The 22,128-nt window shown below is 35.4% G+C and overlaps 1 protein-coding gene across 1 annotated transcript in view; it reads right to left on the reverse strand.

The window, feature by feature from the left end:
* The window catches only part of ADAMTS20 (ADAM metallopeptidase with thrombospondin type 1 motif 20), a 211,085-nt gene that overhangs the window by 139,542 nt on the left and 49,415 nt on the right, over positions 1 to 22,128 (reverse strand). Inside the window, 3 exon segments of the mRNA XM_031650426.1 lie at positions 12,206 to 12,246; positions 13,973 to 14,097; positions 14,629 to 14,712. Of these exon segments, the coding sequence (XP_031506286.1) occupies positions 12,206 to 12,246; positions 13,973 to 14,097; positions 14,629 to 14,712 (250 nt within the window).

The raw sequence follows: 22,128 nt of genomic DNA on the forward strand, positions 1-22,128 counted from the left end.
CACAATAAGAAGACCTAATACAGATGGAGTAGAATCCCGCGGTGAAAACAGATAAAAGAATAGGATAAAATTCAAAAGAAAACAATGAAAATTTTCCAAAATTGCTGAAAGATAAACAGTAGATACAGGACTCACAACATAGCCCAAGCAGGATAAATAAAAAGAAACACATCTATATTAGGATTAAGTTTTAATGAAACTGCTTTATATTCAAGACAAAGAGAGGATCTTATAAAAGACAGATCACCAAAAAAATCTACAACTAAACCCACTATAGATTTCTCAATAGCAAAAGGCAGACACAACACCATCATATATTCAAAATATTGAGAGAAAATAACTGTCAACCTAGAATTGGTAACTAGAAAACTATATTTCAAAAATAAGAGTATTTGCCTGTTAAATCAGGAAACAACTGAAGCCTATGAGTTATTTTAGTAAATTATTGAATCAGAAAGAGTGGGTTGTGAGAACCCCCGACGTTGCAGCCAACTCAGACAGATGTGTAGGTACCCTGGGCACCTAATACTTGCAACTGGTGCCTGAAATTAGGATAGTTTTATAGGACTGAGTGCTTAAACCTGTGGAGTCTGACACAAACTCAAGGTATTAAATATCAGAAATGAATTGAATTGTAGAGTATTCAGTGTCTGGAGAGTTGAAGAACTGCTTGTTGGTGCGGAAATAACCCATATGTTTATTGTGAGTGACAACAGCTCAGACACACCAACTCTATTTTTTCTTTAGAAAGCACTATCAGAGATAAAGACAGTCACTACACAGTTATAGAAGGTTCTATTCACCAAACTATATATCTAATAAGTTAGCCTTCAGCTAGATGAAGTAACTAATTGTAATATTATATGAAGAAAGTGATAGAGATATACTTCATGTTTCAATTAGTAATGTAATTAGTAAATACACAGTTGATCTGAATTACACAATTCGCAAATTTGATTTAACAGACAAATGCAGAACTCAGAGAATATACATTCTTTTTAAGTATACATGGAGTATTTTCTTAAATTGGGTACATAATAGATCATTAAGGAAATATCAAGATTTCAAAGAATATCAATAGATCACATTCCCCAGCTACAATAAAATTAAATTGCAAGTCAATAAACAAAAATAACAAGTCTCCACACATTCAGAAATGTTTAAATTCATTTTTAAATAATTCATGAAGCAGCAAATAAATCATGATTGAATTTAAATATGTTTTACATACATTTAGAATTTTTAATGACATGGAAAATACTAATAAAAACTTATGGGACCCAAAAAAGTGATATCCTGAAGTAAGTTGATGGTCTTAAATAGTAAAATTATAAAAGAAGAAATCCTGGATATTAATCAGTTAAGCAATCAACTTACAAATAGAACAGCAAGAGTAAATTGAAAAACAAAACTACAAGAAAAATAACAAAGAGTAGACATTCATGAAATAAAAATAAGACATAAAAAGCAAATAGTTGATTCATTAAAAAGACAAATGAAATAAATACTATTTCAGTGAATTGATCTATTAAAAAGGGGGCACAAACAATATCCGAAATAAACTGAGACACAGCTAGAGGGAGAAAGTTTAAAACAATAAGAAAATGTTATGAAAATAATTTAAGCTAATAAATGTTACTAGTAAAAGACATATCTAGAAAGAACAACTTTTCAAATATATTTAAGAAGACATAAATAAAATCTGATTTCCACTGGAGAAACTCCATAAATGGTTAACCTTCCGCAAATAAATATGATGGCAAGTAAACGCAAATGGTTTTCTACGTGGGGCCTACCAACTGTTCAAATGTTGAAAGGATGTATCATTCCAATAGCACATAAAATCTTCTAAACTTGGGGAAAAAAGTAATACATCCTAACTCATTTTATAAGGTGAATGAAACCTTATAATCAAAATTAGAAAACTACACTAAAATAAAGGAAAATTACAGGTCATTTTCACTCCTGAAAATGTATGCATGAAATTAGCAAGTGGAACCTAGCAGTGTCGGGGGCATAGAGAAGGAAAAGTCTTGTTCAAGGTTGGTTTACCATCAGAAAAATCCATGCTGCAATAAACATGGAAATGCAAATGTTTCTTCATCATACTGATTTCAGTTCCTTTCGCTATATACCCAGGAGTGGGATTGCTATATCATATGGTAGTTCTATTTTCAGCTTTTTGAGAAATCTTCATACTCTTTTCCATAATGGCTGTAATAATTTACCAGCAACAGTGTACAATATAAGTATACATCAATGCATAAGTAGATAAAGAAAATGTGGTATATACACATAATGGAACACAATTGAGCCTTTAAAAAAGAACATTCTATCATTTGCAACAGGATGGATGAATCTGTAGGGCATTATGCTCAGTGAATTAAGCCAGGCATAGAAAGACAAATATCATATGATCTCATTCACATGGAATCTAAAAAAGTCGAACTCTGATAAGTAGAGAGAAGAATGGTGGTTTCTGGATGCTGAGGGAGTGTGGGCAGATATTGGAGGTAGGGAATGGAGAAGTTCTTAGTCAAAAGGTACATCGTTTCAGTTAGACAGGAGGACAGTTAGACAGGAGAAATAAGTTTTTGAGATCTATTGCCACAGGAGGGTGATGATAGTTATAATAATGTATTATAATAACTAAGAAAGTACATTTCAGATGTCTCACCAAAAAAAAGAATAATAGGTATGTTAATTAGTTTGATTTAATCATTCCACATTATCTATGTATATCAAAACACCACATTTTACCCCAAAAATGTATATAACTATGATTTGTCAATTAAAAATAGTATTGATTTTAAAAATCTAGGGAATTCACCAGATTAACCCATTTATACAGGAGGTTGCACATTTTTTTGTGTGAAAAATCAGACCTTGGTGATGAACTTGAGCAGTAGGATGTATATAACTTCCACAAAATTAGCATTCCAATAATGGAACACTAGACATAAATGGGTTAAGATGAAATAATCATGTGATCATTTCACTATCTGCAGAAAAAACACTTAAGAAAATAAAACATATATCATTGTTTAAAAGACTCAGAAAACAAGGATAATAAATTTATCTGCTAAGAACCTATAACAAATATTTTTCTTAATGGTGAAACCTTAAAATATTCCTTTTAAAATCCAGAAAGGTCTCTTCATCTTTCTATAAGAGGTTTGTATCTTGCAGTAAGACAAGAAAAGCGTTATAAGGATTAAAAAACAGGCAATATATTGCCATAATTCACAAACATAATTATTCACATAACAATCCAAAAGAATCTACAAGTGAAAATATGAGAATTAATTAAAGTGATGAATCAGATGGCTGCATTTAAAAATCAACAAGCCAAATAATCTGTTGCATTTCTATGGACCAGCACCATAAAACATTTACTTTAACAATAGAAAATAAAAGTCTTTTTTTTTCTTTTCTCCAAGATGGCTAACTGCAGGTATTTTTGGCATGCCTCTCACACCCGGAAAGACACAATAGCATGTGGGACTCACACTGTGAACTTTTTTCCAAGGAGCAACCCAGAAACTTAACCAAAAATGGAAAGAAACCACAGACCCTTTGAAGGAAGCAATGGGCAACAGCCTACATCATGACCCGACGGAAAATGGGGCCTCCCAAGTATGAATCGGGGAGAGCCTGCCACCGTGAGACACACTACCACAGGGGAGCCAGGAAATCCAGGCCATGGGGGGAAGGCATTAACCCTACCCAGTGCTGCAGCTGATTTAGAGAGCAGTGGGGAATAAACAAGAAGGAGCAGCATCAGTGTGTGTACTCCCAGTCTCCAGCAGGGATGGAAGAAAGCCATTTCTGATCCTTTCTCACAGGGAACCTCACAAAAGTTGGCCAGCTAATTCAGGCAGTGGTAACAGGTTGAGAGAAGCTCCCAAATGAGGTTTGCAATATAATCTCAAGTGGGAGCGAACCTCATTGGCCAGACCCGAGGAGCAAGCCTGAAGTGTGTTAACACCACGGGGGCAAGAGCTGGACACCTTTGCTTCATGGGCAGACAGGAAAGGGTGTGGCCTGAAAGCCACTCTGTCTCCATAGGGAAGGCTTATGGTCTGGGGCAGTTTTGAGTTCTGAAACAAGCTGCCTGAACCCCAGTTAGCTGCTGTTAGCAGATCATTGTGGGTGTTAAGACCTGCCTTGCAAGAGTGTGGGAGCTGAGTGGGGCTTCCTGCCACCTCCCAGTGTAGATTCTTTTGTGTATCAGAGGCAACTGTGCTCCTCCCTGGAACATTACTCTAGCAGCCAGGAAACTGTCCTCTGCTTCCCACTGGGGCTGCTGCTTGTGCCTACATGTGCGGAGCCAGAGCACAGACTTGCCTGACCCATCCCCAACCTAGCTTTGCCCCTCCACCTGCCCTGGTAGCATAACACAAAAGACAAGGACATTTGCGAGTTCCATGGCTCCATCCATTGCCTGAGATATCAGAGTACCTCCCCTAAGTAACATAAGGCAAGCACAAATTCCACTGCTACCACCATAACTGGTGTACTTTTGAAAGCACCATCTCCTAGCTGGTGTGCAACTGAACTGCCAGTTACAACATCTGTAAGTCCAATTTTCTCCTTCCTGGCTCAGGAAGGTGCCTGCATCACCCTGGCTAACCAGGAGATCTTGAGTCTGTCCATGAGCCAGTACATCACTACTACAGCTGACATTTGGGAAAGCCAACACACTAAGGCTACTTATAATGAAGGAAATCTCAGAGTCTACGTCACTCTCCTCCCACCTCCATCAGAGCTGGTACTGGTACCTGCTACTGGAAAACTAGAGGACAGGCCACATCTCTGGATCCCTTGAAGACATTGTCCAGCACCAACCTGGGGTGTGGCGGCATCACTGGGCAGCTACACCCAAAGGAGCAGCAGGATTCACAGAAGCCTGGCTCTCAGGGACTGCTACTTCTAGGGGGAAGGGGAGTTTACCATATTAAGGAAGCACTCCGTGGGACAAAAGAAACCAGACTGGAGGTCATGAGTCCCTGAATTTTCCACCTGTGGGGAGTTTCAGCAGAGGCATAGGTACAGTTCTGAGCTCAGTGGGGAAAATCTGTAGCCCAACCCCAAGAGTTAAGCAGCCCTGGGGCTCATAAAGGGTCTTAGAGAAGGGGACTTCTCCCCCTCGCCATCTGTAGACAGCCTTTCTGGAGTGCTTCAGGGTGACAACATCCCCACGGGAGGAGCACCCTCCAGGTCCAGGTTTGCACAAGAGGTAGAGTCACAACCCCTTTCTAAATGGAATATGAGCATTCCTAAAAATGAAATGAGGTGTTTGTCTGATCTGAATAGCCAGAACATTGGGTCGGGAATGTGACTGGGTGGTGGATCGCTTTCCTGCTGGCTTGGAAGGAGAGTCATGGTGGCTCCTTCTCTTCCCCTTGAAAAGACCTCAGGGCAGCTTCTCCAGCCTGCTCTGTCAAGGCTGAGATGTCTGCCCAACTCTGGGGTCTTGCATTTACTCAACTGCTTTAGCCACAGCCAGTTTTTACCCACAGGTACCTCTTACTGGCCTGAAGCATGAACTATTCAATCCAGTAAATAAAATACTGGGATAAAACACTTTTTACAGTGCACACCATGGGGCAACAAAATAAGCGTCATAAGACCTCTTCCATTCCAGCCACACAGAAGACAGTGAACCCACAGACCCACCAGATCACTATGACAACCAACATCTGAGAAACCCATTGCATGGATTTTCTATAACCGAAGAACTCATACTGAGTCCACCACTGAAAGCACCCAAAACCAAAGCTAGGTGACAATAAACTATGAACATTAAGGGCACATCCTCAATGGGGGAAAAGTGAAATTCTAAAAAAAAAAAAAAAAAAAACCCAGTTGAATCAAAATTAATACAAAAATAATTAGAAGAAATAGTCTACCCAAATGAGAAGGAACCAGAAAAATAATTCTGGCAATATGCAAAACAGGGTTGTATAACATCCCCAAAAGATCACACTAACTCTCCAGAAATGGGTGTAAGCCAAAATGAAATATTTGAAATACCAGATAAAGAATCCAAAAGGTTGATTATTAAGTAACTCAAGGAGATACAATAGAAAGGTGAAAAAGCAACATAGGATTTTTCAAAAATTCAGTATATAAATAAAAAATGTTCTAAAGAGATATTTTAAATTAAAAAAAATCAACTTCTGGAAATGAAAGGCACATTTAGGAAACTAGAAAATGCAGTGCAAATTTTAACAATAGACTAAAAGGAGTCTAACAATAGACTAGAAGGGATAATTTCAGAGCTCAACGACAAGACTTTCAAATTAACCAAATCAGACAAATTTTTTTTAAAAAGAATGAAAATGAACAAAGTCTCCAAGAAATATGAGATTATGTAAAATGGCCAAACCTAGGAATTACAGGTGTTCCTAAGGGAGAAGAAAAATCAAAAAGTTTGTAAAATCTATTTTGGGAATAACTGAGGAAAACTTCCCTGGCCTTGCTAGAGATTTAGACATTCAGACACATTCAGACATTCAGAAACTCAAAGAACTCCTGAGAAAATCATTGCAAAAAGGATATCACCAAGGCTTACCATCATCAGGCTATCTAAAGTCAACATGTAGGAAAGAACCCCAAGGCCAGAAAGATTAACTACTGAATTCGATCAGACATTCAAACAAGAATTAGTATCAATTCTACTAAAACTATTACAAAAGATGAAGGAGGGAATCCTCCTTAACTTATTTTACAAAGCCAGTATTGCCCAGATACCAGTCAAGAAAGGACATAGCCAAAAATCAACAACAACAACAACAACAACAACAAAACCACTACTGAACAATATCCCTGATGAATATAGGTAGAAAAATCTTCAACAAAATACTAGCAAACTGAAGAGTGCATCGAAAAAATAACTCACCATGTTCAAAGAGGTTTAATTCTAAGAATGCAGGGATGATTCAACATACACAAGTCAATAAATGTGATTCATCACATAAACAGAATTAAAAACAAGAACCATATGATCATATCAATAGATTCAGAAAAAGAACTTGATAAAATCCAGCATTCCTCTATGATAAAAATTCTCAACAAACTAGGCATAGAAAGAACATATCTCAAAATAATAAAAGCCATATATGACAAACCCACAGCCACAATCATATTGAACAGGGAGAAGCTGAAAGCAATCTCCCTGAGAAGTGGAACAAGACAAAGATGCCCACTTTCACCACTTCTATTCAACATATTACTAGAAGTCTTAGCCAGAGCAGTCAGGCAAGAGAAAGAAATAAAGGGCATCCAAATTGGAAAAGAGGAAGTCAAACGATCTCTGTTCACTGATTATATGATGGTATACCTAGACCATCTTACAGACTCCTTCAAAAGACTCCTAGATCTGATAAATCAGTAAAGTCTTAGGTTTCCAAATCAGCATATACAAATCAGTATCACTGCTATACACCAAAAACAACCAAGCAGAGAATCAAATCAAGAACTCAAACCCTTTACAACAGTTGCAAAAAATAAAATAAAATACCTAGGAATACACTTAACCAAGGAGGTGGAAAATCGCAACAAGGAGAACTATAAAACACTGCTGAAAGAAAATATAGATGAATAATAAATGAAACAAACAGATACATCCCATGCTCATGGACTGGAAAAATCAGTATCATTGAAAATGACCATATTGCCAAGAAATCTACAGATTCAATGCATTTCTATCAAAATATCAATATCAGTTTTCAAAGAATTATAAAACAACAATTATAAAATTCATATAGAACCAAACAGGAGCCCAACAGCTAAGGCAATCCTAAGCAAAAAGAATAAACCTGGAAGCAACACATACACAACTTCAAGCTATACTACAAGGGTATAGTAACCAAAATGGTGTGGTAGTGGTATAAAAGCAGACACATAGACCAATGGAACAGAATAGAAAACCCACAAATAAAGCCAAATACTTACAACTAACTGATTTTTGACAAAGCATACAAAAACATAAGTTGGAGAAAGAATACCCTATTTAATAAATGATGGTGGGAAAGTTGGATAGCCACATGTAGAAGAATGAAACTGGATCCCTATCTTTCACTTTATACAAAAATCAACTCAAGATGGATTAAATACTTAAATCTAAGATTTGAACCCATAAAAATTCAAGAAGAAAACCAAGGAAAAACTCTTCTGGACGATGGCCTAGGCAAAGATTTATGACTAAGAATCCAAAAGCAAATGCAACAAAAACAAAAATAAATAAGTGGAACCTGATTAAATTAAAAAGCTTCTGCAAAGCAAAAGAAATAATCATCAGAGTGAAAAGACAATGCAGAGTGGGAGAAATATTTGCAAACAATGCATGTGACAAAGGACTAATATCCAGAATCTACAAGAAACTCAAGCAAATCGGCAAGAAAACAAATAATCCCATTAAAAAGTGAGCAAAGGACATGAGCAGATATTTCTCAAAGCAGATATACAATTGGCCAACAAACATACGAAAAAATGCTCAACTTTACTGATCATCAGAAAAATGCAAATTAAAACTGCAATGAGATACGATCTTACCCCAACCAGAAAGGCCATTATTTATAAAGTCAAACAACAACAGATATTGGCATAGATGTGGTAAAAAAGAAATGCTAGTACACTGTGATAAGAATATAAATTAGTATAACCCCTGTGGAAAATAGTATAGAGATTTCTCAAAGAACTAAAAATAGATCTACCATTTGATCCAATAATCCCACTACTGGGTATATACCCAAAGGAACAGAAGTCACTATTTCAAAAAGACACCTGCACACATATGCTACCTCAGCACAATTCAGGACTGCAAAAATACCTAATTATCCATCAACTGATGAGTGGGCAAGAAAATGTGGTATGTGTACACCATGGATTACTACTCAGACACAACTTTAAAGCAGTTTTTTCCAATTCTGTGAAGAAACTCATTGGTAGCTTGATGGGGATGGCATTGAATCTATAAATTACCTTGGGCAGTATGGCCATTTTCCTATCCATGAGCATGGTATGTTCTTCCACAAACAAAAAGAATGAAATATTGTCTTTTGTAGCAATTTGGATGGAACTGGAGGCATTATTCTAAGTGAAGTTACTCAAGAATCAAAAACCAAATACTGCATGTTCTCACGTATAAGTGGAAGCTAAGCTATGGGTATGTAAAGGCATACAGAGTGGTACAATGGACACTGGAAGCTCAGAAGAGGGAAGGGTGTGAGGGTGGGAGGGGGGTGAGGAGTGAAAAACTGAGTGAAAAACTGCCTATTAGGTACAATGTATACTACTCAAGTGATGGGTGCACTAAAATCTTAAGACTTCACCATGATATAATTAATCCATGTAACCAAAAACCACTTGCACCTCTGAAGCTATTGAAATAAAAAAATTAACAAATTAAAAAATTAAAGTCTAGCAAAAGTTGTACATGACACATCGACAGAAAATAATTATTGAATGACATTTTAAAAGTCTTACTTAAACAGACAGATAAATGTTTTGAGAACTTAACATGTTGATTCTAAAACTTCCATAGATGAACAAAAGTCCAAAAATAGCCAAAATATTCTTGAAGAAAATAAGCTGGTGGTATATACCCCACTGATTAATATTTATTATAGAACTATAAAAATGAAAATATTACGGAACTGATGCATGGATAAATAGCAAGTATGGTCCCATAAAATTGTGGCATGATGTTGCGGACTCAAGTGCATACTGAAATTTTATATATGACATTGCAGATTCTCAGAAAAAGAGAGGAATTATTCAATGTATAGTTTGGAAAATTGGTTATTCAAATAAAAAAAGATTATGAATGTAATTTCACAGTGAACTTCAAAGCAATTGTTTATTTTGAGGGTTAGAAGAAGGGTTTTTTTGTTTCTGTGTTGTTTTTTGAATCAGGTACAACTGATTTTTAAGAGTGGTTTAATTTGGGGAGTTGAGAGAGGGAAGGAAAGATGTTAAAAAGTAATGTTTAGATGAAAACAAAAGGTATGAATGTGGTTATAGAGTTCAGGTTTAACAAGGAAAATTTTTGGCTTTTTTTTAACCTATGTGTTACATGGTTAACCATCAAGGGATATGACAAGTTATTCCAGCTTTTCCAAATACTAATCATATTGGTTTTAAGAAGTCTCCATAATCACATATGGCATTTCCCTTTATCTGTGGGAGTAGATGATGCAACCCACACAGTGACTTTGAACTTCTTTGATAGAATTTCCACCGCCTTGTTGAATTTCTCACTGTATTGCATATCTTGCCAAGTGTGAAATAATGAGTTTAGGAAAACTTCAAGACTACACATCATTTTGCATGAATAATACCCATTAGAGCTAAGGAGACTGACATGTTTTGTAGCATTTCCAGGTAAATGAAAATTTTATTGGCATTCACCATTTACTAGCTTTGTACAATATTATAAAGGTAGAAGCAAAATAGCAGCACATTGTGCTTGGCTTATAAGGATTGCTTTAACACTATTACGTTAAATAAACAATGTGCATAGTGTATTGGAAGTGCCAACTCTTGCAAATTTACAATACTTACATATACTTAACATTCTAATGTATTAAAAGTATAAAGAAAAAAACTAAACAAGCATTTATAGCGATACTATGAAATCTCCAATAATTGTTTTGACTGTTGCCTTTGGCTCTTTAGTGCAACTTTTCCACATTGTAATTACTATATTGTATTGCTTTGTGTTTCCTATTTGTTATACATAACTTCAGAGCTAAGTACCAGTACACCAAGTACTGCAATCACCTTTCACTTATTGTACATGCAAAGTAACAGCATACAGTTTTGGTGATTAACAATATTCCTTTTTTTTTAAATAAAGAATATTTATTTGAATTTTTAAAAGGAATAAAACTAAATCTCTACCTAATATGATATCAAAAAAAATTACCCCGATGGATTAGAGATTTAAATGTTAAAGGACAAATTTTAAAATATTTACAAGAAAACAGGGTATGTTTAGACCTTGAGTTACACAATGGTTTCTTAACAAAGAAACAAAAAAGCTAACGCTAAAAGAGTAGGTTTATAAATTTAGCTACATTTTATATTTTCACACATAAAAGAATGAAAACAAAGCAACAAACTGCTAAAAGGTATTTGTAATATGTATAAACCAAAAAGGGTTTGGTATCAGGAAGTTATAAAGAATACCTGAAAAGCAGTTAAGAAAGCAACAAATACCACACCACAAATATAGGCAATGTTTCTTTCATTTATTTCATTCCTTACAGAAAAAGAAATACAAATATATGAAAAGATGCTTGAATTCATTAGCAATCAGTGAAATGAAAATTCTAATGGTAATAAAATATATTACTTTTAGACTAAAAAAGATGAGAAATCTGAAGATACCCAGTATTTATAAAGATATAATCAAAAGGAATGTTTATTGATAAATGTATAAATTGGTATAACCACTTTAGAAAATAATTTGTCATATCTTATAAATGTGAATATTAGCTCACTTAATGGCACAGGCATCTTAATCCTAGGGATATACCCTAGCTCTTCCAGTGAAGTTCATGACACAAGAAAGTAGAATCAGCCCAAATACACACTAATATGATATAGATATATAAACTGTAGATGAAATATTATATAACAGTGAAAATGCATGAACTTTGACTACAGAATTCAAAAATAAGCAAAGTAATTTTTGTTTAGGAACACATATATATGTAATAAAAGCAAATGCTTTTTGTTTAGGAACATGTATGTATGTAATAAAACTATTTTTCAAGAGACAGAAGGAATTGGTAAACACAAAATTCATGCTATTGGCTACCTCATGGGGAAAAGCAGAGAGATGGAAAATGACTGAGCATAGACCACGCAATACTAGTGGCAAAGTTCTAACTTAGATCTAATGGTGAATTTATGGCTATTCATTTTTTTATTTCCCTTTAAACTGGCATATAGGTGATTATGTATTATTTCTCATGCACAGCATTTGATATTTAGTAATTTGCAAATAAATGTTAGTTCTTATTATTTTGTAAAATTTACAGCAGCAGAATGAAATAAGTGACAAGTGTAGTAATTTATCAAGATAATTTTAATCAAAATCACTAAAATGGAAAATGGAAAAAAGCCTAAACATTATTTTAAATAATTCAATAAACAATTACATAAGCTAAACTTAATTGACAAAATAACTTACCTAATATGTTACATTTCTCTTTAGATGAACAAATGTCTTCCCTTAAAATAAAAGATTTATTTTGAAGCATTTTTGGAAAATATTTTTACAACAAGCCAAAATAAAAACAAAGAAGCTTTAACTATGATATGACTACTACCACAAGCTAACTTCTAAAATCTAGTTCATATTAACCTCTCAAAAAGTCTAAACCTAGAGTAATACACCATTTGTCCACATCAATAAGCAATACGTACTATATAGTGAGTGTTGTAAATAGTTGAATCATTAACCAAGTTCAGTGAAAAACTTTCTATTTTTAATGTCTCTGCTTTTACTTACACAGTATATGTAATATAATTTACCCTCATGATGATTCAATGTCATCATGAGCTTCAGTTATCATTCTTTCATGCAAAATAATGGTGTTCTCAGATGTTACCAAGTTGCTTAATTTTTTTTTTTTGCTTCTGCGTTACTTAGTCCATGGCCATTCAATTTGACAGTCCTTGTGTCTCCTTTCTAATCACCTCTTTCTCATAGCCCTTTCTTTCTTCCTCCCATATTTAATCTGCTATCTCCAATCTCTCTTGCTTGGCTTCTAACTACAGTCCAAGGAAGAACCATGGACTATATATAATATAATACTATGTATAAAATTAAATCAATTCTGCTTTGGTTTTGAAAAGAGATTAAACTACAGTCATGCACTGCATAACATGTTTCAGTCAACAATAGATTGCATATATGACATCGGTCCTATAAGATAATACCATATTTACACTGTACCTTTTCTATGTTTAGATAGGTTTAGATACACAAATGCTTACCATTGTGTTACAAATTCCTATAGTATTCAGTACAGTAACATGCTGTACAGGTTTGTAGCCTAGGACCACTAGGCTATACCATATTGCCTAGGTGTCTAATAGGCTACACCATCTAGGTTTGCAAAAGTACACTCTATTATGTTTGCATAAAGACTAAATCACCTAATGATGCATTTCTTGGAATGTGTCCCCATCATTAAGCAACACATAACCGTACATGAACTACATCTTAGCTATTTTACATAGGCTAAAGCTTTTCGTTTTAGAATTCCAGGCAGCTGAGATTTCTTTGAGTTTGATGCCTAAATAAAGGATTTCTTTGGTTAGTCAAACAAATATCAAACCTAGGATTTATATATTCTGGTAGTATCACTGTCGCTGAAACAAAAGTGTGAATTAACAATGTATAGTATTGCTTGTAAAATGAATAATAATTTTATAATAGCAGAAGCTGTTTTTCATACAAATAAGTAGGTTTGAGAACAACCCTAGCAAACGTAGCTTGGCAATTAAGGCAGGCATTAAGCATCAAAACAAGGAACAGATAAATAGATTTTTAAAAGCAAAGGGAGTCCAAAAAGTGGACAAACGAAAGAAGAAAGTTGTTCTTCTTTCCAAGCAACTGAAATACCAAGAAGGGAATGAACAAAACCTGCTCTCAGTTCCATAACTATGTTAATTTCTTAATTCTCTCATTCTGTCACTAATATCGTTAGGAAATTGTTTTGTTTAGATCAAACCATTACTCAGCAACCTGACATTGCTAATTTCCTAGAGAACTAACCAGTATTCTGGTTTGAAAGAACAAAAGAATGCTTTTATTCGATAGTTTCTTTCGTAGTACAAATTCTCGTAGAACACTTCTGTGTATTATTAACAAAGAATTAAGAAGAAGTATCAGTCATGCAGGAAGGAAGAATAAAGGATTGTATGGGAAAGATTATTTCTATAATCATACCTAGTGATAAGAATAGCAGCGTCATGGTGGGAAGGGTGAACATCATCAACGTCATTCTGAGTTTGTTGCCATGAACAAAAGTTATTTAATGTGGTAGCACCATCAAAATTAATGACTGGCCCTTCCTATGCAAAATAAGCAATGCAATACTGTATCAAAATATTAATGTCCTCTTTTCCTTTCAAGTTTATCAGCATCTGCACAATTTATCAAATAGCATTCTCACAGGGAAATGAAGGAGTGACAGCATCTCTTCTTCATATATTAACTACAACATATTTTAGCAATATCTAAAACATGATCAAAACTGAATCTAATTCGATCTTCTTAATATAACCATCCAATATTTAGGAAAAACTTTTAAAAACTACTATATTTTAAATCCTCTGACATTAGGATTATAAAAATGAATACTAAGGTTTTTAATCTTTTATTTTTGACTTGTTTATTCATTTTTCCTTTGCTCAGTTAAACACTGTTGTCATTCTATTTTATTTCCATCACAACACATAAGGGTAATCTCATTCGTTTTCAAATCAAGTCTTTAAAGCAAACTTTAAAAACATTTCATTTCTAATAAGAGTTCCATAATCTCTATGTATTGTCACTAAAAACTTACTACAACTAAGGTTACTAATTTTAGACCTGTTTCTTACCTCCTCGTGGTGAATCATAACTAATTTTACCACTACTATGTGTATAAAACTTCCAATACTTGGATCTTTGTAGATTGTTGCAACCTGCATGTAAAAAAATGTAGGATTAGTTGTTTAAAATGAATATTTCTTCTCAAAAGTAAGTTGAAATCAGTCACAGAGTATCAATTCTCCAATTGCACTGTACGTAGGAATCTTGGGATCTCTTAGAGTGCTTTAACAAATCCTCATGTTCACACCACGTCCCTTACCAAATAAATCAGAATCTGCAGGATTGAGACCCAGGCATCTTAAAGATTCTCAAAATTTGAGTATCTTAAACCTTGCTACTGAGACTGATCCATGGATCAGCAGCATCCACATAACCTAGAGCTGATATGAAACAGAATCTCAGGCCCCACCCTGGATTAATGATTCACAGTCTGCACTTTAACAAGATCTCAAGTGTTCTGAACACATGTTAGACTTTGGAACTGCTGTTATGGATGATTCAGCAAGAAATTCACTTCATTCTGTGTCATAATCCACAATTTACATGACTACAATATTCCATAAAAATATGTAAGTTTTACCTATTCTTTTCTGATAGTTCACCTAACCTTTCAGCCACAGTAGTATATTTCCAACTCCAAATATGATTATTATTTTTAAAGTTTAGCATTATCAGAATCCATAGAGACAGATCCATCTAGAATCATATAAACAGTCCTAGAAGAGGTCATGAGTCGCAACCTGGTCCTCAGTTTTCCAGGACCGGAGAATGTGAGGCACTCTGGATGGGCTCTGCATGGGCTCACTGATGATTCACGATCAAGGTGCCATCCCATTCGCTAATTCATATTCTCTCCTTGTAGCCATTATAGAGGTTGCCACTGCAGTAGGAGTGTCTTTCATGGCCAATGCCTCTGCCTGGTACTTAATTAGAGACATACCTCACTCTGGATCTGGGCTACCTGTGCAAAGAAAACTGCTGCTAAACCCTAGATCACCTTCTTGTTGGCCACTGCCTAAGTCAAAGCAGCAATTGCTCCAGGGTGTGCTACTTCCCTCATTTGTTTAATAAATAAACGTTCAGTATCTACTCCTTGCTTTGTTGGCTACAGAAGCAGATATAGGGAAGAGAACAAAGGCCCTGACCTTGTGGAGCTTACAGTTTGTTAGAAGTATCACTACCGGAGTCCTCACTCTGTCAGTCAAAGCTGCTTCACCACAACATATAACATGACTGCTGTCAATGCCTCTTGTGCCAAATGGACTACTACCAGAACTAGAGCCAAAAGCGTCTTTAGAGCTGCTGACACTGTAGGGTCAGCATGAGCATAAATACATAGTCCAGCATCTGTACTACTGTTATGGCTGTGCAGTCTCAGATATTTACAGGTTTGTCATCTGAACCTATAGTGATGACTTTGGCTCTGGTAGTAGCATGTTTTGGCAAGAGTGGAGGTAGCCCCAGCGAGGTTGACAGCAAGTTAAGACAGGGATGGTCAGCTGATTGGCAAATTCAAGCAGGTCTGTTAGCAATGCAGTATTTCTCACTTTAAAATAGGAGCTGTGAATTTACAGTTGAATTTATAAATATTCATTTACATGCAATGTTTTAAAATACATCTATCATGGGGGGAAAAACAGCACACCTGTAATTATGATTTTGGAGTTATGCTTGATACTGTGAGTTTAAAAATGGATGCTTTTCTAAGCCAAATTATAAGGTAAAAGATACACCTCAAAGGTATTTATAAAAGCTCTTTTTCCCCGATAAATGAAAAACAGCTGTGAAGACTTCTGTGTCTCAGAATAATATGCATATCCCGTAGTCCAAGAAAAAAGAGCATATGCACTATGAAGTGTCTAACATGGCTAACTACTATATCCATTGTCCCAAGTATTTTGACTATGAATGAAAATCTGGATGTTATAGTATCAGCTATAAAATACATAACCACAAAAATACTTCCAGTTTTGGAAGGAAACAGATGCTGCACGTTTATTTAAAAGTGATACATCTGCAAGCTAGAATTTGGAAAAAATGTCCCAATATTCTGACTGTATAATTTAAAATATATTACTACAGCAAAATATCCTTAAATGTAACACTAGGGAAAAGATAATGCAAACTATTGTTATGCAAGGTGGATACTGGCTATAAAATATAGTTATTTAAGGCAAACAGACACAGGTTCCAATTCTAACAGCCATTTGATAAAATCTACTTCTAGGCTACTATAAGGATTAAATGAGATGATATGCAAATAGTATTTAGATTAGGGCCAGGATCATAGGGATCAATCACAGTGGCCATTACTCTTATTGCTACTTATAAAGCTTTTTCAGAAGAAAAGGCATAATACAGATATAGATATAGATATTCATAATACTAGTTCTAGTACATGCGTTTCAAGTTAATTATCACAGTATGTCTAAATTGGAAGCAAAGTATCCAAAAGCATGATTGTTTTATTATCTCTTTTAGTACTTACTGAATATCTACTGCCCATCAAACCCTGTGTTGCTTACGAAATATACAGAGCTAAACAAGGCATAATCTCTGCCCTTAACTCACAGTCCTCTGGGAGTAAAAGATATAAAAACAGACAGTTTGATTTACATAATTTTAACTTCCCCCAAAGAAAGTCCTGGAGATGATATTTTGCTTTTACACTAAAATAGTATATTTCATTAAATAATTAAGAATGTCATCATGCTCATTTTTTCTAATTGTATCTCTTATTATTTTACTGACCTTTATAATTTAAGTGCTCATGTAGAATATATGTATACCTTTAACTATATTTAGATGTTTGAAGGTGCTGTTATTGAATGACTCTATTCAATACAGCTAAATTGTGATTCAAGCAATGAATAGCCACAAGGCCCATTTGGTACTCAGAGAATTTTTGAAGCAGTATGTACAATGCACTTCTCTCATTCTTAAAACCACCATCCCAAATTAGACTGCCTTGATGATAGGATACTATGTTTGCTGTAAATAATAAATGAGTAAATATTAAATGATACATAAAATATTTATTCAATGTTTATCGTGTGCCAGATGTGTTCAAGTTTAAATGTATTAATTCATTTAATTATCACAACAAACCTTATGAGATAGGAGCTACTACAGTGTCCATTTTACAGATAAGAACAGTAAGATACAGACAAGTTAAGTAAGACACTGAAGATCCGGCAGCTGGTAGCAAACAGAACCCAATTTTCATTCTGTACAGTCTGGCTTTAGAGCACTGACTACTTTATCTGATCTTTATTCAGCATTCTGAACCAATTAGTTCTTGGTAAAAACATTTCAAGACATTTCAAAACCCTGCTGCAACACATCCCCTGGCCACTGGTATTGTCCTGTTATGGTCACTTGCCCGTGGCCTCAGAGAAGCCCTTAGGCAGTCAGCAGACCCGGGCTTTAGTTCCAGCTCTATTAGTAGCTACAAGCTAGTTGTTCAACCCTGGAAAATGAGTTTATCTTTTTTTTTTTTTTTGTCTTAATGTCCGTAATATCCAAGTGGAGGCACTGGGTACCCTTGGGTCACAATGTCCTTGCATATTGGATTAATATTAACCAGGTGCTGCTGGGGAAGAGTTGTGAAAGACATTTGTTTCAAAGAACAAAATCATTCCACAGTTTGAAAAATGAGCTAAAATAATTAGATACCTTCATGGAATCTTGAATAGGCTAACGCACACACACACACACACACACACACAGAGATATATATTAAATCTGTGACACAGAGATATTATATACAGCATTTCATGCAACTATATGACCAAAGTCCTTAGCTCCCCACTGCCCCCCATGGAGCATATCACAGGACTGATATTCCATTCCATAGACTACACTTTAGGAAACACCAGACCAGATTTCTAATGTATCATCCTATTCTAAAAGCCATTTAATATTTTTAATATATTACCTTAATCACTACATTTTAGAGTGCTATGTATTAGAATTTTTATTGATCTACTTAAAATGTATTTAATCTTTTATTCTTTAAATGTTAGTTTCCTTCACATAAGTAGTTCTTACTTCTTTATAGGTTTCATAAAATAGTAAATACTATTATTTCATGGATATTTAATGAAAAGTGAAGAAGAAATGGTATGAATTGTATTGTTGAAATCTTTAAGAAAATTCTAGGCAAAATATAGTTCATACAAAGCGTAAAACAAATTGCTATCACCATTAACTTACCAACCATTTTGAAAATAATTTCTAGATAGAGCTTTAGCAAACATTCATATATGGTATGTTCATAGGCCACCTTCATTAAGAAGTACAAAGTCATCTATAAAAAACTGATTTTGACAAACGAATGTTTACAAAGATCATTACTCTTAACTTCATCAGAAAGATCTTTTCATTTTCAAATTGAAAATGATGAAATTCTACATACATACAGAGCAAATATGTGCAAATAATTAAGAATATGCAGAGCAATAAATTGAAGGGAAAAGTAATATAAATGGTTACACCTCAAGTATGAAAGCATATCATTAGTTTTTATTGTAATGTAGTTAAAAATCTTCCCCATCCTAATAACATCAGTAAAAACAACCAACAAAATTGAAAGTAATGGTATAAAGTCAATGTAATGCAAATGAGGGTTTTTAGTTGATACATGCCTCTAATATTAGTAACCATATTTTAATGAAAGGGTTAATTCTTTTTTTTTTTTTTTTGGTTTTTGTTTTTGTTTTGAGACGGAGTCTCGCTCTGTCGCCCGGGCTGGAGTGCAGTGGCCGTATCTCAGCTCACTGCAAGCTCCGCCTCCCGGGTTCCCGCCATTCTCCTGCCTCAGCCTCCCGAGTAGCTGGGACTACAGGCGCCCGCCACCTCGCCCGGCTAATTTTTTTTGTATTTTTTAGTAGAGACGGGGTTTCACCGTGTTAGCCAGGATGGTCTCGATCTCCTGACCTCGTGATCCGCCCGTCTCGGCCTCCCAAAGTGCTGGGATTACAGGCTTGAGCCACCGCGCCCGGCCAGGGTTAATTCTTGAGGATTACGTGATGTTCCTTAAATTTACATTATTAAATCTGCAAGAGGGTGAATATTATAGAGTCAAACTTTTAGAAACACAATGAAGTGTGGAAGTCTTTTAATACTTAGTAAATATTTAAGGTCTATTAAATAATAAATTGAGTATCAAAATAAATATACTGAAGAAAAAGTTGCTCTAGTCTACATACATTTTAGTAGCTTGATAATGCATATATAAATGCCATTTTAACCTGGTGTTGTCACCCAAATTCCCTAAGGATAAAGGTTTTAGAATGGCAGCTGAGTATCTCTGCTCATTTAACACAAACACTATTTCACTAGATATATTATACATCACAAGTGTGTTCTTCCCCACTAATTTTTTGTTTGTTTGTTTGTTTTTTGAGACAGAGTCTCCCTCTGTCTGCCAGGCTGGAGTGCAGTGGCACAATCTCAGCTCACTGCAAGCTCCGCCTCCCGGGTTCACGCCATTCTCCTGCCTCAGCCTCCCGAGTAGCTGGGACTACTGGCACCCGCTGTAACGCCCAGCTAATTTTTTTGTATTTTTTAGTAGAGACGGGGTTTCACCGTGTTAGTCAGATGATCTCGATCTCCTGACCTTGTGATCTGCCCACTTCGGCCTCCCAAAGTGCTGGGATTACAGGCATGAGCCACCGCGCCTGGCCTTCCCCACTAATTTTAATGTTAATTCCAGAAACCCTTTGAGTAAGGAGGGTCTCTAGTCTACTCTGACAACGTTAAGTGCAACTAAAAAGTGAATTAAGTCACATTCTTTATTTCAATGTCACTGCACTCAGATATTTCGTTAAATTGTTGAAAGCAAAGAAAAAGTTTAAGAAGACAGCACAGTTGTTTACTTTGCGCAGGATGAGTAAGGGTCGATAATCTAAGTTGTGTATATAACCCATTTGCTCAATCCTGAAAGCATTCCCTTATTTCCCCCATTATATGTGGAGCTCACAGACAAAAATTCTTTTTCATCACTTTGAACTTGTCTTTATCGTATACCAAGCCTATGTCACATTGTCTTGATCTTTTCCTAAATTACCGTGATCAGAGTATCACCAATAATCCACGTGTGTGTTTGAATAAATGCAGTTAGTGCCTTCTAAAAACTGGAAAAAATGGGCAAAACCTGAACAGCTCCTTCCTAAACTGGAAATATCTGTGGACGCTTACGTGCGAATAGCATTTCTCTTACCTCTTTAAAGCGGTTTTTGAAATGGACTTAACAAGTAGCAATAAAACAAGTTAGACTAGATTTGATCTCTACATAGTGTGATCAACAGTCCCAGTTTGCTCAGGACTGAAGGGTTTCCAAGGACATAAGACTCAATACCAAAACTGAGCAAGTTCCAGGTAAAACAGGGAGAGTTTGTCACTCTTTCTCTTAAGTTCCCTTTCACCTTTAATATTTTTGCAACCATAAATATAGTTGTGATCACTGTTTTTTAGCCAATAAAAAAGCAACAATTTATGTATAGAACCATAGGCTCTACTAATTTTCCCATGTCCTCATTTGAACAATCTTTCAGTGAGAGAGAAGAAAAGCACTAAACCCAGGTAGCTTAGAAGTCATCTAAAATTTGGCTACTTAGGAAGAAAGAAAGCATATACAAAAACTCAAAGTATCTCAAAAGGGAGACTTACCCTCCTTAATTTTTCCTCCTACCCCACTTTATTTGGAATGCATACCTCTTCCTCAATTCTGCTGCATCTATCTCCCTGAGAATAAAAGCTTAACACAAACCAGATGACTGTGTCTATAAAAATTCTGTCTTCAACAGAAACCTGCTCTCCTTCTAGTAGGCCTAAAAATCCAGAAAATGAGAAGTACATGCATTGATCTGTTGTTTCAAGCATTGTTTCAATGCAGATTTGCTTTCCATGAAGTCAAAAGGTCTGTCTGCATTCCCTTCAATTAACTCCGGCTTTACACTTTCCATGGACAACTTTAGTTATCTCAAAGTATGTCACAATATCTTCTAAAAGTGATGATACTGATTTTTGTTTGTTTGTTTGTTTGTTTTTGAGATGGAGTCTTGCTGTGTCACCAGGCTAGAGTGCAGTGGCACAATCTCAGCTCATTGCAACCTCCGCCTCCCAGGTTCAAGCGATTCTTCTGCCTCAGCTTCCCAAGTAGCTGGAATTATAGGCACACGCCACCACATCCAGCTAATTTTTGTGTGTTTAGTAGAGATGAGGTTCACCATGTTGACCAGGATGGTCTTGATCTCTTTACCTCATGATCCACTCGCCTTGGCTTCCCAAAGTGCTGGGATAACAGGTGTGAGCCATGGTGACTGGCCAATACTGATTTTTATGTAAAATGTAGATAACAAAACCTTTCTGAGGGTGGTGATGTCACCAAAAATGCATGAAACTATTCCAAAATTAGTCCTGTGTTTATTCCTTTATTCCTTCTGGTCAGTATGCCCAAAGCACTGACAATAGTTATCTGTCATTTACCATGTTTTAAAAATCTA

Source organism: Papio anubis, chromosome 9 (genome assembly GCF_008728515.1).
Source record: "Papio anubis isolate 15944 chromosome 9, Panubis1.0, whole genome shotgun sequence".
In the NCBI taxonomy this organism is placed as follows: domain Eukaryota; kingdom Metazoa; phylum Chordata; class Mammalia; order Primates; family Cercopithecidae; genus Papio; species Papio anubis.